Here is a 13,348-nt window from a genome sequence, read left to right as displayed (position 1 = left end):
AATTATATTTTTTCGAACGCAATGAAAAGATGGAATTTAAATAGAAATTCGTTTTACCGATTAAAGATATAAATATAAAATACTTATTACAAACAATTATTTTACTTTCAATATTTTATATATTATTATGTATTATACGCATTCTGTACATTTTGGTATCTTCAAATCGTAATGCATAAAAATCTGTAATCTAGTTATTCGGTTATTAAGATATTATAATCTGAAGTCCCTACATACATACATATATACATATATATATATATATATATATATATATATATATATATATATATATATATATATCACATTGTAATCCCTTTGAATAACTTCAAGGATATTTTCGATTTGATTTTCCCGATCTATAAATATCACGAACGAAAGTTCGGCCTCCTAAACCGCTGTGTAGAACAGCGAACACACATATACACGGGACAGTATAATTTTTTGATGCACATGTGTAAGTACTAGCAAGGGCATTCATTTTATTTTAGTTCATTAGCAACTAAGTCCTACTAGAATAGAGGCGAAGGAATTACAAAGAAATATGTCTCCCTAACGCCTATATCATTGTTAGATTAATTAGCTCGTGGTGTGCGTATATTTTCATCTAGATGTACGACGTTAACTATCAAGACGAGTTACTAATTGAGATAGATCGCCCGAAAAGGGAATCGGACAATTCCTTCGTAAGGACAATCGAATGTCGCTATATATACCCTATGGGTGCGTTTACATTCTGAAAAACGATTATAAGATAAAGAACGCGGCCTCTTACCGGGTAGATTGTGAACTTGCAGGAGGAAATGTCGGGAGTTGTACAGAAACACCAATAGAGTTCGCTAACGAGATAGCAAGGCGAATAAAGCGCTAGGGTTGTGCCGCTGGCATTTAACACTGACGGTATACATATAAGAAAGTACTCATTGTACTTTAAATTAATTCCATTTCTCGGTATATGTATCGTGAGGGCTGTCGAAAAAATTAAGCAAGAGACACGGTGTAAATTATCTTATATTGTTACTTGGAAAGAATGCAGTAGAACTATTTTTAAAGTATAGAGTAAGAAAATTAAATTAAAAGTACTAGAATCATTTCATATCTTTAATTAAGAAGAGATAATAAAGAAGAAATATAGGGAATTTCTAAAAATGGAATAATCAGAAAGTGTGATTAACCAATACAAGAATAGTGTGCATGCATGCATACGATATTTATATTTGTGTTAGTCTGGAATGTATAACATAGAAATTGTAAAATTATACGGAAATTTTGCGTGGAGAATAATTGTTTCAGGTTGAGACTAATCTGATGGATCAACAAAGACTTCTGGATAAGTACACGGTAAGAAGTCCAAGTGGTATTGAATCTGCACGCTTATCTGTACGAAGGTCGGAACCCCGAACGATCTTTAGCTTTAAAATAGCGGTAGCGGTACTGCGTAATGATCACATGAATAGAGATTCAGTTTTAGAATAGTACACACTGAATGAACTTTATCTATACTATAAGTAACTAACAATTTTTTAATGTTTGAAATTAAAATTACCATATAAAAGGGTAATAATGACAATCATTATTACTACTATACGATAATTATAAAGATTAGATTGTTTAAATAATTGATTTTAATTTAATGCAGTTTGATAAGTGTGAAATAGACATTGAAGAAACATGAATTTGTATAGTGTAATTTTCATGGAAATAATTTAGAATTTAAACTGAAGAAGGAACGACATTGGCCGTTACTTACTCACCATAAGGTTAGCGGCATCAATGAAATGGCGCGGTATCCCATTGAACCACTTGGCTGAGTCAACCAATTGCGAGCGCGCTAGGTTCAGGGTACATTTTTCATAAGTGCTTTTACGACGTTTCAGATTTAATATGTGATTATGTTGGAAACAAGTGCAGTTTCTTCACGAAAAAGAAAATAAGTAAAACAAGCAAATCGATATCGATCATTATCATTGAGAATAAATTTTAAAAAAGGATTGATTTATGAAAATTTTTTGAAATACAATATTACTTTCATTCAAATCAAGTTTATACAGTTAATTGTAGATACTATCCTCTTTTCATGTTTCTATATTTGTAAATTTAATAATAAAAGTATCTTTTGTCGAAATCAGATCCAATTATCATGACTTGGAAATTAAATAACAGATGACGCTAATGGTTCCACAATCCTCGTATTCTGATCTTAGAGTAAGATTAAATGCTCTCTTCTTACGTAGAATTTAGTGTTTTATTGTTATAAAATTCTTGACCTCGATCATAATAATTGACATAACCTCCACAATAATTCTGTAAAATCAAAACAGAAGTGCATTTATATACTACTGTCTTTTATTTCATGTTTGTACTCTCAAAATACTAAGAATCAAAAATAAATAAGAAGATGAATAGAAAACAATTCGACCATGTTTCTCTTCACCAGTTGGCGATAAAGTAAATGAAAGAATGCAGAAAAACTAACAGTGGTAGTAACCTGCCGATAAGCTAAGCCAATCGTAAGATGATCCCTGAGTGCCTTCGAAGTGGCCGATGAAAAGCAATTTGTTTCAGGGTGCTGAGTACATCCAATGAGCAAACGAGATCCACTTTTATATCAAGTGTAATCCCTCTCTCTCTCTCGATCTCTTGAATTATCTTTAAGAAACTAGAGAATCGTACAAGAAAAAAAAACATTTTATTAACGAACAGTTACCAATTTTATACATTACATAAGATAGTTCGTGTTATAACAAATATTATAAAATTTACTAGACTCACGTAAAACAATTTTTAATTATGTATTTTAACCACACTTTATCTTAACTATCGAACGAAATGTAATGTAAAGTTATTTATGGAAATCATGAGAAAAATGAAAAAAACCATAAATATAGGTTAGTTAGGAATCTGGGCGCGTGGCGCTGAAATGGTTACCGAAATGGTTAAGTGTTTGTTGACCAAGCGAAGAATGTCTACAATTAGACAACATGGAACCGTGTGTATGATACGCATGTATCGCGTGAAATAACCGCGTCGAAACGAAGAAAAGTGTTTCCACGTGGTACAAGTTCTACGGGGATGTAGAGAACAGGAGCAGCGAGAGCACAAGCAAGCGCGCAGAGCCAGAGAGTAACGTACACACGGTGGACACGTGCACTCCGTTTGATCAGAGTCACAGTCACGGTCACGCTTCGAGGGTTGGACGAGCCTATATAGAACACCACGGTGGGAGACTGGTGTACAGAGAGTATAACCATGCAGCGAGAGAGACGAGGAGAGAAACAAAAGCGGTGGCGCGAGTAACACTCATTGATTCCCCTACCAGCTCAGCGGCCATCTCTTTTGCACCGTTTCGCCTCGCTTTATTGCTATTATTTCATCTCTTTTCGTTACGTCTCTTTCTGGCTACTGTTCCCTCATTAACCCTCTCCCTCTTCGGACAACTGTTATCTCTGTCCTCCGTTTTCTACCTATCTCCCTCGCTCTCGTTACGTATGCACGATATACACTTTCCGCTCGACGCTTCGACAACGGTATTACGCGATTCAGTTGATTTCGAAACGGTGCATCGGGAGCGCGGAATTTCTCTGGTATATAATCGGTTTTCTACAGACTCGTCCCCTTTTCCGTTTGCAAGTGAAACGCTTTCAACGTAGAAAGTTTCCTGGCCGATTCGGCTTAACAACTTCAAGTGTGTTCTCTTTTCTGTTTTTTTTCCTCTTCTACTGTTTCCTTTTACGCTGCACCGGCCTTATGATCCGTGTATAGTAGAATCGTCGTGTCTACTACTGTGAGAATCAGCCGTTTTGAGGACGTGCCAGTGCCTCACAATGGGGAAAGCAAAGCGCGCCAAGAGATAAAATAACCGTAACCGATTGTCTCATTTTGGCTTTTCTTTGTGCTCGACCAATTTTTCATAAATGGCCTCTTCTCTGTATTATTTTTTGTAACAACATCGATACAAATTCAGGTATTTTGAATTTTCCTCGGAAGGGATAAAGCCGATTTTATTCTACAAAATCGAATGTTTCAATTCAAAATAATAAACTTCATCGTATTCTTTGCTTTCTTTTCTACTTTTTGCTTACAAATTTCCGATAAACTAGATATTGAGCTGAAGATATAACGTGTGCCAATATTGTGCGCAAGCTCTTTATCATGACTGATCGTGCACAAAAATACGATAATCCACAATATCAATAATTAGAAGCACGTAAACTTAGCCTAGTATAAAATCTATCGCGAGATATTAAATCAAAATACACGTCATATGAGAAACTTATAAACTTTACTTAACAATAGCTTCTTTACTACGCAGAAAGTAAATATACATTAAAATTAATTTAATCTTTACACTGCCTAATTAATTTCTCCAATTATATATTTTTAGATAGCTCCAGTTTTAGAAGAAAGAAAGATTCTTTAACTTTTTTAAACTTTTTCTGCATTTCTTTCTACAATTTAAGAGATTTCTCGTTTGAAAAACGTGTAACCTCTCATGTTGTATAAAAAAAAAGTTCTAAATTTTAATTTCGATCGAGTATCGTATTTTCAAGGCTCGACGTGAAGATCGGTGCGCGGTCTGCCTAAAGTCATCGGCCAAGGTATATACAAGAGAGAGAATCCTCTACACGTTCCGGAGTATGCAGGGGGTGGCGAGTCAGGAGAGCGAGAGAGAACGAGAGAGAGCATGAGAGTAACCGGTGTGTATGTGGTGTGGTGCGGTGTGTTGCTACTGCTGCGGCTCTTCAGTGGGACCGAGGGAGAGAGTTTAACGCGACGATAGAGGAAGAGAGGGGAAAGGAAGGTGGGGCGAGCGAGGAGGTTAGAGCAAACGCGAGAAGAGCACCGGTACGGAACCGAGTGACAAAGAGAAGTGAACAGAGAGAAAGAGAGAGAGAGAGAGAGAGTGAGAGAGAGATGGATAAAGTAAGAACGAGTGCAAAGGGAGGGAGATGGTGTGCAAGAGAGAGACAGAAAATCCGGTTGCCTGGCGACGAGCCATCTAGTTCGATCCCAGCCAGCCGACCAGCCACCCTCTGGGCGCAGGAGCAACGAGAGAAGGCGACTACCTTCTGCCTTCGTTTCCTTTTTCTTGTCATTCTTAACTTTCTTGAACCGCGCCGCGCCTTTGTTTCCCTGGCCTGTGCGTGTTGGTCAATCTTCTTGCCCACCCCTTTTGGTTCTTTCTCACATTAACATCACAGAATACATACGTTAGTGTACCGTATGAACGAACGTTGGTGATGAGTTTCGGTTAGACCGGGAAGAGAGAAGTGCACACGTTTCAAGGCCGGAGCGGTCGGTCGGTCGGTCGGTCGAGTGCATTGCATTACGTTGCGTGTAAGAGCGCGTGTGCCGAACGATGGAAAGATCGCTGTGAACTCACAGTGTTTCGTTTTGTTGCGAGGATGAGAGTAATCCTTGGAGTAGCGGGCTGCGGTGAGGGAAGCCAGGCCTGAAGGGAAGAAATCAAGAAACGGAAGAAGAAAGAGTGTGGTGGTCCATTGGTGGGAGACAAAGCGAACGAACGAGTTAGAGAGGGATAAATAAAGAACCGGTGCGTATATGCGTATACCAGTTGTGTGTATGTGTGAATATACACACATGTTCGAAGAAAGAAGAGAGAGTAATCGAGCGACAAGAAGAACATTTGATAATGATGTGAAGCCGATGATGAATAATACCCGCGGTTTCTCCTATGAAATGGAGGTCGGTCCAATTGTCGATCTTGTCTTTCAACGAACGACAACGAGCGTATAAATCGAAAGTATCTTCTCACGAGATGCAAGAATACATATTCATCGAGCTCCATGCCGATCACTCGAATCGTGAATCGAATCGGTTTTACGATTGACAAAAAGAAACTAGAGCGTTCCGGTAATGGTGGTGCATTGACGGAGAACCATTCTGGAAAGAAGCTTGGAAATCTTACCGGAAAAGAAGTAAGCGTAGAAGATTCGTTTCTGTGTACTTGATCGAGTCGAGTTTCGCTCTAAATACTCGCCGTACGATAATATTAATTGCTAATCAACGAGGAACTCGATCTTGTAGTAATTGGTGCGCTCTAGGGATATTTTTAAAAAGGAACAGAGGGAGAAGGTGGCCCATTGAAAGAACTTGCCAACTATAACGGATCTTGTGTCTTTTTTCACCCTGTTTCCCCGTCTTTCTTTTTCATCGCTGTATACTCTCCCTCAATCCATCTCGCTCTCTCCCTTCCTCTTCCTTCCATTCCCCCTTTCTTTCTTTCTCTCTCTTGCTCGTTCGTTCGTTACAGCCGATCAACACGAATCGAGACCTACGCATAGTCCAGCAACATGTTCCAGTGCATTATTCAGCAGAGAAACGGATGGATTCATCCTTATAACCCCGATACTAAGGACGTACTTCCAGGTATGGTTCATTAGATGCAAATGCGTTCGCTTTTTCTTGCATCTGAAGTAGCTGGGGATGAAAGAAATCGCGCATTAAACGGAACAGTAAAGTTCCTAGATCTTTCCCCTCGGTGATAGTTCGATACACCAAATCAGTAGATACTTAACCTAACCTAAAACCCGTTAGTAGTTATTCGTAGTTCTTTTTTACTTCTTTGAGTTGCCTACGTTTGAGTAATCATTACGTAAAACATTAGTAATCATTCTACGACCCCTACTCATTGTATTATAATTCGTATAAGCTCTATACATTATTTGTCTACATTATTTGTCGATTTCATTGAATTTAGTTTACAAGCATCGTACATTTTGGTTTCGACATTTTCGCGTGCATTTATACCATAAGTCTTTCATTCGTCCACAGTTTTGCCGTGATACATTCGCACAATGTGTGCGTTATACAATATTGGAAATTCTAGATAGACGAGGACATCTAATGCCGCTGGTGTAGAGTAGTGCGAATACTCGTTTAAATGTATAGAATTTCTCTCATCGCGTTACTTGGAACGCGAGAAAAGCGGCGCGGCGCAATGTCGAGCTCGAAAAAATGGTCTTGGAGGTCGCTGTATCAGCATCACCGAACAAAATATTATCAGAAAAAATTATATTATAAATTCGCAGATTCGAACATAAATGTGTGGTTTGCATTAATTGAAAGTTTATAAAATCTATATTTTTTAAATGTAATAGAAATTTTCTAGTTAGCAATGAAATATTGTATTTGACTCAGAAAAGAATTACGATATAAATATTCAACACTTAATCGCATAAATAACACTTGCCAAGATGATATATATTATTTAATCCAATGATTGATAAAGATGACTTCAATTATTTCACTAAATACATACATATTTACTAAATAAGCATGTTACCTTTAAATGAACAATGGGCGACGCATTTTATTGCGTTCGTCAGAATTACAAATTCCAAGTATCCAATTACACAAACTGAACAAAATATCAGATGTAGAAAAAGGTTCTGTGTTTCTATTGTCTATATTACGATCTACAATCTACAGCAGTAAATACTTTAGGTTAAGATATCTTAGCGTTTTTTACTACTGACATCTAATTTTTTAAGTATTATCGTTTATCACCTTGTTTTGAGGTATGCAGTAAATAATGATCAACACAATAGCGATTGATAAAGTATACGTTCAATACTGCATTCTCATCGCGTTTTAGCTTAATCAGAACTATTTACAATGAATCTAAGATTTTTTTCCTACTCTTGATATCTATATTGTAGTAGATTAAATTTAAGATATAATATCAGAAATATTGCAGAGGATGTTTTGATTTAAAAAATTAACCACTTACTAGTAACAATATAGTGATGACAGTATTGAATCATTATGTCCAAAAAATGGAGAAAGTATTACAACTTTTTGTAAATGAAAATACATTTTGCCTACACAGTGCGTACATAAATAGGGAAAATTCTTATAACAAAAATCTAACTTTAGATAGTTTGCAATTACTATTAAAAATCAAAAGTTTGAAAATCATCAGTACATTATAGAAAAAAAATAAAGCGTATCATAATAAAACTACAGATAAGAATTTCCCTACCTGTATGCTTACCATTAAAAAAGTAGAATTCTTTCCTATATTTAATAGTATAAAATGAAATTATTAAATATGATGTCATTTAACCTTCCAACTAAAATGCCGATTCTCTGTAACAGTGGAGATTGGCATTCGGATTAATTACGAAAATTAAGTGAAGTTTTTCCAGCATAATTAAATTGTAGGCGCTCAGAAAAGTCGCTCGATGGTGGTAATCACATTTGCAAAGGGTAATTACGTAACGTCTTTCATTTCGAGCTTTGTCTCTTTGAAAGTGATTAGAAGGAATATCGAGAGCAGTCGTTCTCTCTCATGATCCTCTGGCGCAGCACCTATTTCTTTCTTTCATTTATGTCTGCCTCTTTTCTAGAGTCGAATGCACCGCAAATGGCATTCTCGATTCCGTGTACCGGTGTACGTTTTTGCCTGGATTGGATTCTCATATTGAACGAGGTTTCTTTTACATGTTAATTGGAAAATGCCTGTGTAGAGTTGCTGTTCTAACAATGTGAAGGGAGTCGTGGTATTGTTGAGTATGTACATGCTACATGTGGAGTAGATGCACGATTTGCATCGAAGGCCAGCCTTTTCTTTTTAGGAGTTTTCCACGATAGATCTGAAAAAAATCAGTTTCTTTTAGTTTTGTTTCCTTACCACTAGAATTACCAGATTGGTCGAGATAACTACTTTGCAATCTTTTATAGAAATCTTTCTGATTTGTAACAATGTATTTTTGAGAATTTGAATAATTTTCTATGATTTTTAATCTTTTTATTTTTAATATATTCTTTATTTTGATTTTTCTAGCACGAATTTTATATTTTAGTCGATAGTTTTAATATTAGAGAACATATGTTAAACTGTCCCATATTAGGTTTTTTGCATAGATTATACATACCAAGAAATATATGAGTTGTTCGTAGTATTTCATATATAAAATTAAATTGATTTTCGCCCAAGTATTTTGAATCGATCTGCGGTCTCTTTGTTTCGCGTATGAAAATGGCATTTAGAATGACATTCATTGTTTAAGCGATATTACATTATGGTTGAACTGCATAGTCACTACGAACCCATGACCTTTCTGTAACCGAATCATTATTTTATAATTGTATGAGCTTATTCAGAGATGATAATAAATTTTTTATTTTTCTCGATATGATGCAGCTAGTTCGAAATTTTATATGTTGATTTCAATTTCAGAGATTTTACGTTTTTCCAAATGCGGTATTTATACCATAGTATACAAGTTTTTGGTTATAAATTAGTGGCTATTAAAAAGAAACAAAGAAAATCAAAGGGTTTTGAGTAAATTTAAAGCCGTTTTTCTTTTCTTAAGTACACTGAACGATTAAACAAAAGACACTTCCGTGAGCGATAGCATTGTATCAGAACAGAATTACATGTTATGTATCCGTTCTCTGAACGAATTCGTTCCTACCATATGGCGTACGAACTCTAGCAGCTAGCTTCCGGTCGAGATGGTTATGAAGGTTCCCCATGCCATGCGCCAGAGAAAATCAAAGGGGTTCCATATGGCTTCCTTGTCTGTCGGAACTTCTAATCTGCTTTCAAAACATTTGATTGCAAAATCATGTATTAAGTCGTCTGAAAAGTCTTTTTCATTTTATAAGGAAATAATGGATGCACAACATTTTCCGTTTTATATTATTTTATCGAATTACATATGATCCATTTTGTTCTATCAAAATAAAGATCACAACGTTCGACAGATTAGGTTTCATGTTTGTATAAAGATGCATCGTTGTAAAAGACATGTCTGTAAAAAAAGACACTTTTCGGTAATACCTAATACCTATGTTTGGAAATTTTAAAATAAGTGATTTTAGAAAAATATATATTATAATATAGATTATACAGAAGAGAAATATATTTTTTTAAATAGTAAAATTAAATAATAATGAAACAAAAGTTACTATTTATATTTAAAAATGAAAAAGGAGTACTGATGTATTAGAAAATAATCTAAAGTTATTTGGAATTTGGTTTTCATCTTTAACAGTCCAACTAGTGAGTGAAATAATCTCATAAACTGTAAAACCTTGTACGAAAAATTTTCATTTCGATTTGAAAAGAGATTTCCCTTTTTTCTTCTCCTGCAATTTCAATTTCCACACGCCAATAAAGAAGCCAACGATAAAACGCGCAGATGTGTTTAGTCCAATTACTCCTTTCACGTAAAAGTCAACAACGCTGGGAACGTATTCAGAAAAACGATGAAGTAAAAGAAACGCAAACGTTTTAAAAGCTTTTTTGTTCGAAGAATCAACACATTACCAATCAAATGAATTGCGTTTGAATAGATCTTTAAATGATTCTTTATAAGGATTGCAGAAAAGGTTAATAAAATATTTGGCGCCATGGAAATTAATATATTCTGTTAATATATTCCATCAATGACGCATTATATATCTTGTTTTAATTAGATTATGGTAGAGCAGCGACGTTAAAATTTTCATTTAACTAAGAACCATGCATTTATATTAATTAAATTAACGATTTCAGTAACATAAGTTAAAAAGATGAAAGAAGAACCAAGGAATAAAAGGCAGGAACTGAGTAACTAGAATTTATTATGGTCAACTATTTTCTAATTGCATATCCTTTTTTACTTAATTTCAAAATTTAAAAATATACTTAATCTTTGACTAGCATTGAAAGTGCTAACTATATTAAATTATAAAATATATTCTTTTTAATAAAATTTCTTATAAAGTAGCTTACGAAGATGATCTATCAATTACGATAAACGATACGATAGAAAATATTAGGACAGATCTGATTTATATGTATTCTTATTTCCTTATGTAAAGTTTTTAATGCTTGGTTGCGACGATTCGTTTAGGAGGGCGCGCCGGTCGCAACATAAATCTTGATAATTGACGAGGCGCGTTGTTCGTCGTGAACTACACGGCTAATGGGTAATTCTCGTAGCAAGACTATTGAGAGGCCATCGCACTATCTTTCTGACCTGCTATTACAGTAGATAGTTTCTAGTTTACCACGCACACGTCACGGTACAATTACGGGATACGTACACAAAGGAACCGATATGCATTGGATTTTAGATAACGAAAAGTGAACTGAACGCGCAATAATCATTTTATGTTTCCCTTCAATTCGTGCAGGAAGGAAGTTGATAGAGAAACGTTGCGTTGCATATCAATTTGTGCGCGCGAACTCGTGCGTGAAGATTCTTCTCCCTCCATCTTCATCGTAGATTTAATTTAATTGTACCGATTTCTATTTTATTTTTTCCTCTTCTAAAAGAGTACCGGTTAGGATTTTCAGTATATTGGCACTTAAATACTTTGTTATTAATTGCGTTACAAATTAAAAATACATATACTATTCTGTGTACTATTCTGCCTTCATATAACTGAATGTAGTTATTTTGTTTTTTGTTCTTTTCGGGCTAGAGTATAGCTTAGGATCTTTAAAATATCAATATTTGAATACTTTGACTGAATACAGCCATTTTGTCTTTTTTGGGAAAAACTATTGGTTAGGATTTTTAGTACCCTGAAATTTGAATATATTCTTTCATATTAATTGTATTAAGTTTGAAAAGTATATAGACTATTCCATATTATTACTGAATACAGTTTCACATTTTAACCCGCGCGAAATGTAAAGGTTAATATCTATTAAACTTTCTAAAGTTCGTAACCTAACCTTGAAATCTACAACAAATTTTACTTTCACATTCCATTCCCGACAAATAAATAAATGTATTTCTTCACTATGTAAAAAAATAAAATTATGAATTTAAATGAACGCGGCTCGTAAAGTAACTCGAGAACGATTTAAATTATCCATTTCCTTTTTGCGTTTTATTTTTCGCCCGGTAGCGCAGCTCGGTGCAAGGAAGAGAAAAAAATTAATTCAATAGAGTCGTCAACCTTTTGTACGCATGACGTGTTTGTTCGTATGACGGTATCGCGAACGATAACGTGGTAATTGGCAACTAACTTGTTAATTGTCGTGGTTCACCCCTCCCAAATCTGCTCGAACTGAATCACGTATTTCGCCGCTGCGTCGTTTCAAACACTGTTCAATGGTATCTGAATTCCTGAAATTCAACTTACCGTGTGAACGAAAACTTTTCTTTCCTTAAAATCAATATTAAAAAATATTAAATTATTTTTAAATGCATGAAAAATGCATCAAATATTAAAAATTAAGTTAGGTTTAAATAATAAACATATGAACGCTGCTTTGGTTATTTTATAGGAATAGTAAATCGTTTCTGTGATCAAATTGCATTTCTTGATGACCTGGTTTTCTTGAGATCGCTTGCCTAACCACGAGTATGTTTGTGTTGGTTATCAGGACCAATGTTCACTGTCAAACAGTCGTATACGTATAAAGTATGTTTAACTATGAATATGATGTGTTAAGTATGTATAATTCTTAACTTAGAAATGGTTTACTAATCTTTAATGTATGTATATAAATGTAAATCTAAAAAGAATGTCTAAAATTAGCAATTATCGTTCTAATTTAGTATGTTCTAATAAAATAACTTTTTCAGATAAGAAAATGTATAAGATAGTTGTTTGTAAACGTTTGCTTAGATCGATTCATGAAAACTAGATTAAACGCTATCTGTAATTGTGCGTGGAGTGCGCACGTGATACGAATAGATATATGTTTCTTTGCTTATGCGTTTGAGAATGCAAGATCTTTCACGGTATTAATTTCCGGTCATTAATTTGCAGATGAACATCCAATTATGAATTTACATCGAATATATTGTAACTTATTCCTATTAAATTCGTGCTATTTGATCTGACAACTTTATATCGTATGTTACAAATTATAAATTAGTAAATTAGTACAAATTAATTTTATCGAACTATTGTGAAAAGTGGGAAATTAAGTATCATATAATTACTTAAAATTCAATAATATAAAAAATTACTATTCAAAATTTAATAAGGTTACAAATAAAATCTAGAATTTCATAAAAATGTAAAAGTTTTCGAAACTACAGAAATAGAAATGTCTTCAAGAGACCAATAACATTGAACATACTATTTTCGTTTCCATAAATCTCCTCTGAATCGTCGCATTATTCAATAGCAGTTTGAGATCACCGTATATCGTTGGCTTAATGGCGTTCGCGCAAGTGTAAACGCACACGACCGAGCAAAGTTAAGACGGATGTGTGTACATACATGAATATATAAACGTCGGTAATATACACAGTAGGCGTACAGAGAGGAAGGCGCGTGCGTGTAGGCCTCGCTGGTAATTGTGGTTAATTTAACGACAGTCAAAGCAACGACTGCCTGTCCTTACTGGTCAGTTCACGCGGCCAAG

At 34.7% G+C, this 13,348-nt stretch overlaps 1 protein-coding gene and 1 long non-coding RNA gene across 10 annotated transcripts in view; one reads left to right on the top strand and one right to left on the bottom strand.

Annotated features, from left to right (window-relative positions):
* LOC138183609 (SLIT-ROBO Rho GTPase-activating protein 1) overlaps positions 1–13,348 on the top strand; it is a 43,847-nt gene that overhangs the window by 3,933 nt on the left and 26,566 nt on the right. Inside the window, exons 1-2 of one of the 8 annotated variants that reach the window (XM_069120797.1) lie at positions 3,526–3,964; positions 5,405–6,390. The exons of 4 other annotated variants lie outside the window; for them this stretch is intronic. In XM_069120797.1, the coding sequence (XP_068976898.1) occupies positions 6,315–6,390 (76 nt within the window). In that variant the 5' untranslated portion in view covers positions 3,526–3,964; positions 5,405–6,314. Of the gene's footprint in view, positions 1–3,525; positions 3,965–3,998; positions 6,391–13,348 lie in introns of those variants that run through there. 3 more of the 8 variants (XM_069120798.1, XM_069120796.1, XM_069120800.1) reach the window with 3 other exon arrangements.
* LOC138183611 (uncharacterized) lies at positions 7,830–13,340 on the bottom strand. 2 transcript variants are annotated; one of them, XR_011174100.1, is made up of 3 exons: positions 13,204–13,329; positions 9,444–9,782; positions 7,830–8,618 (listed from the first exon to the last, which is right to left on the bottom strand). It is a non-coding gene; the product is annotated as an uncharacterized LOC138183611 (long non-coding RNA). The 2 variants fall into 2 exon arrangements; XR_011174099.1 differs by having other exon boundaries at positions 7,832–8,618; positions 9,444–9,567; positions 13,204–13,340.

The sequence above is a fragment of the Bombus flavifrons genome, chromosome 9, assembly GCF_040668555.2.
Source record: "Bombus flavifrons isolate JBK064 chromosome 9, iyBomFlav1_principal, whole genome shotgun sequence".
In the NCBI taxonomy this organism is placed as follows: domain Eukaryota; kingdom Metazoa; phylum Arthropoda; class Insecta; order Hymenoptera; family Apidae; genus Bombus; species Bombus flavifrons.
This window is presented reverse-complemented; position numbering and strand designations above follow the sequence as displayed.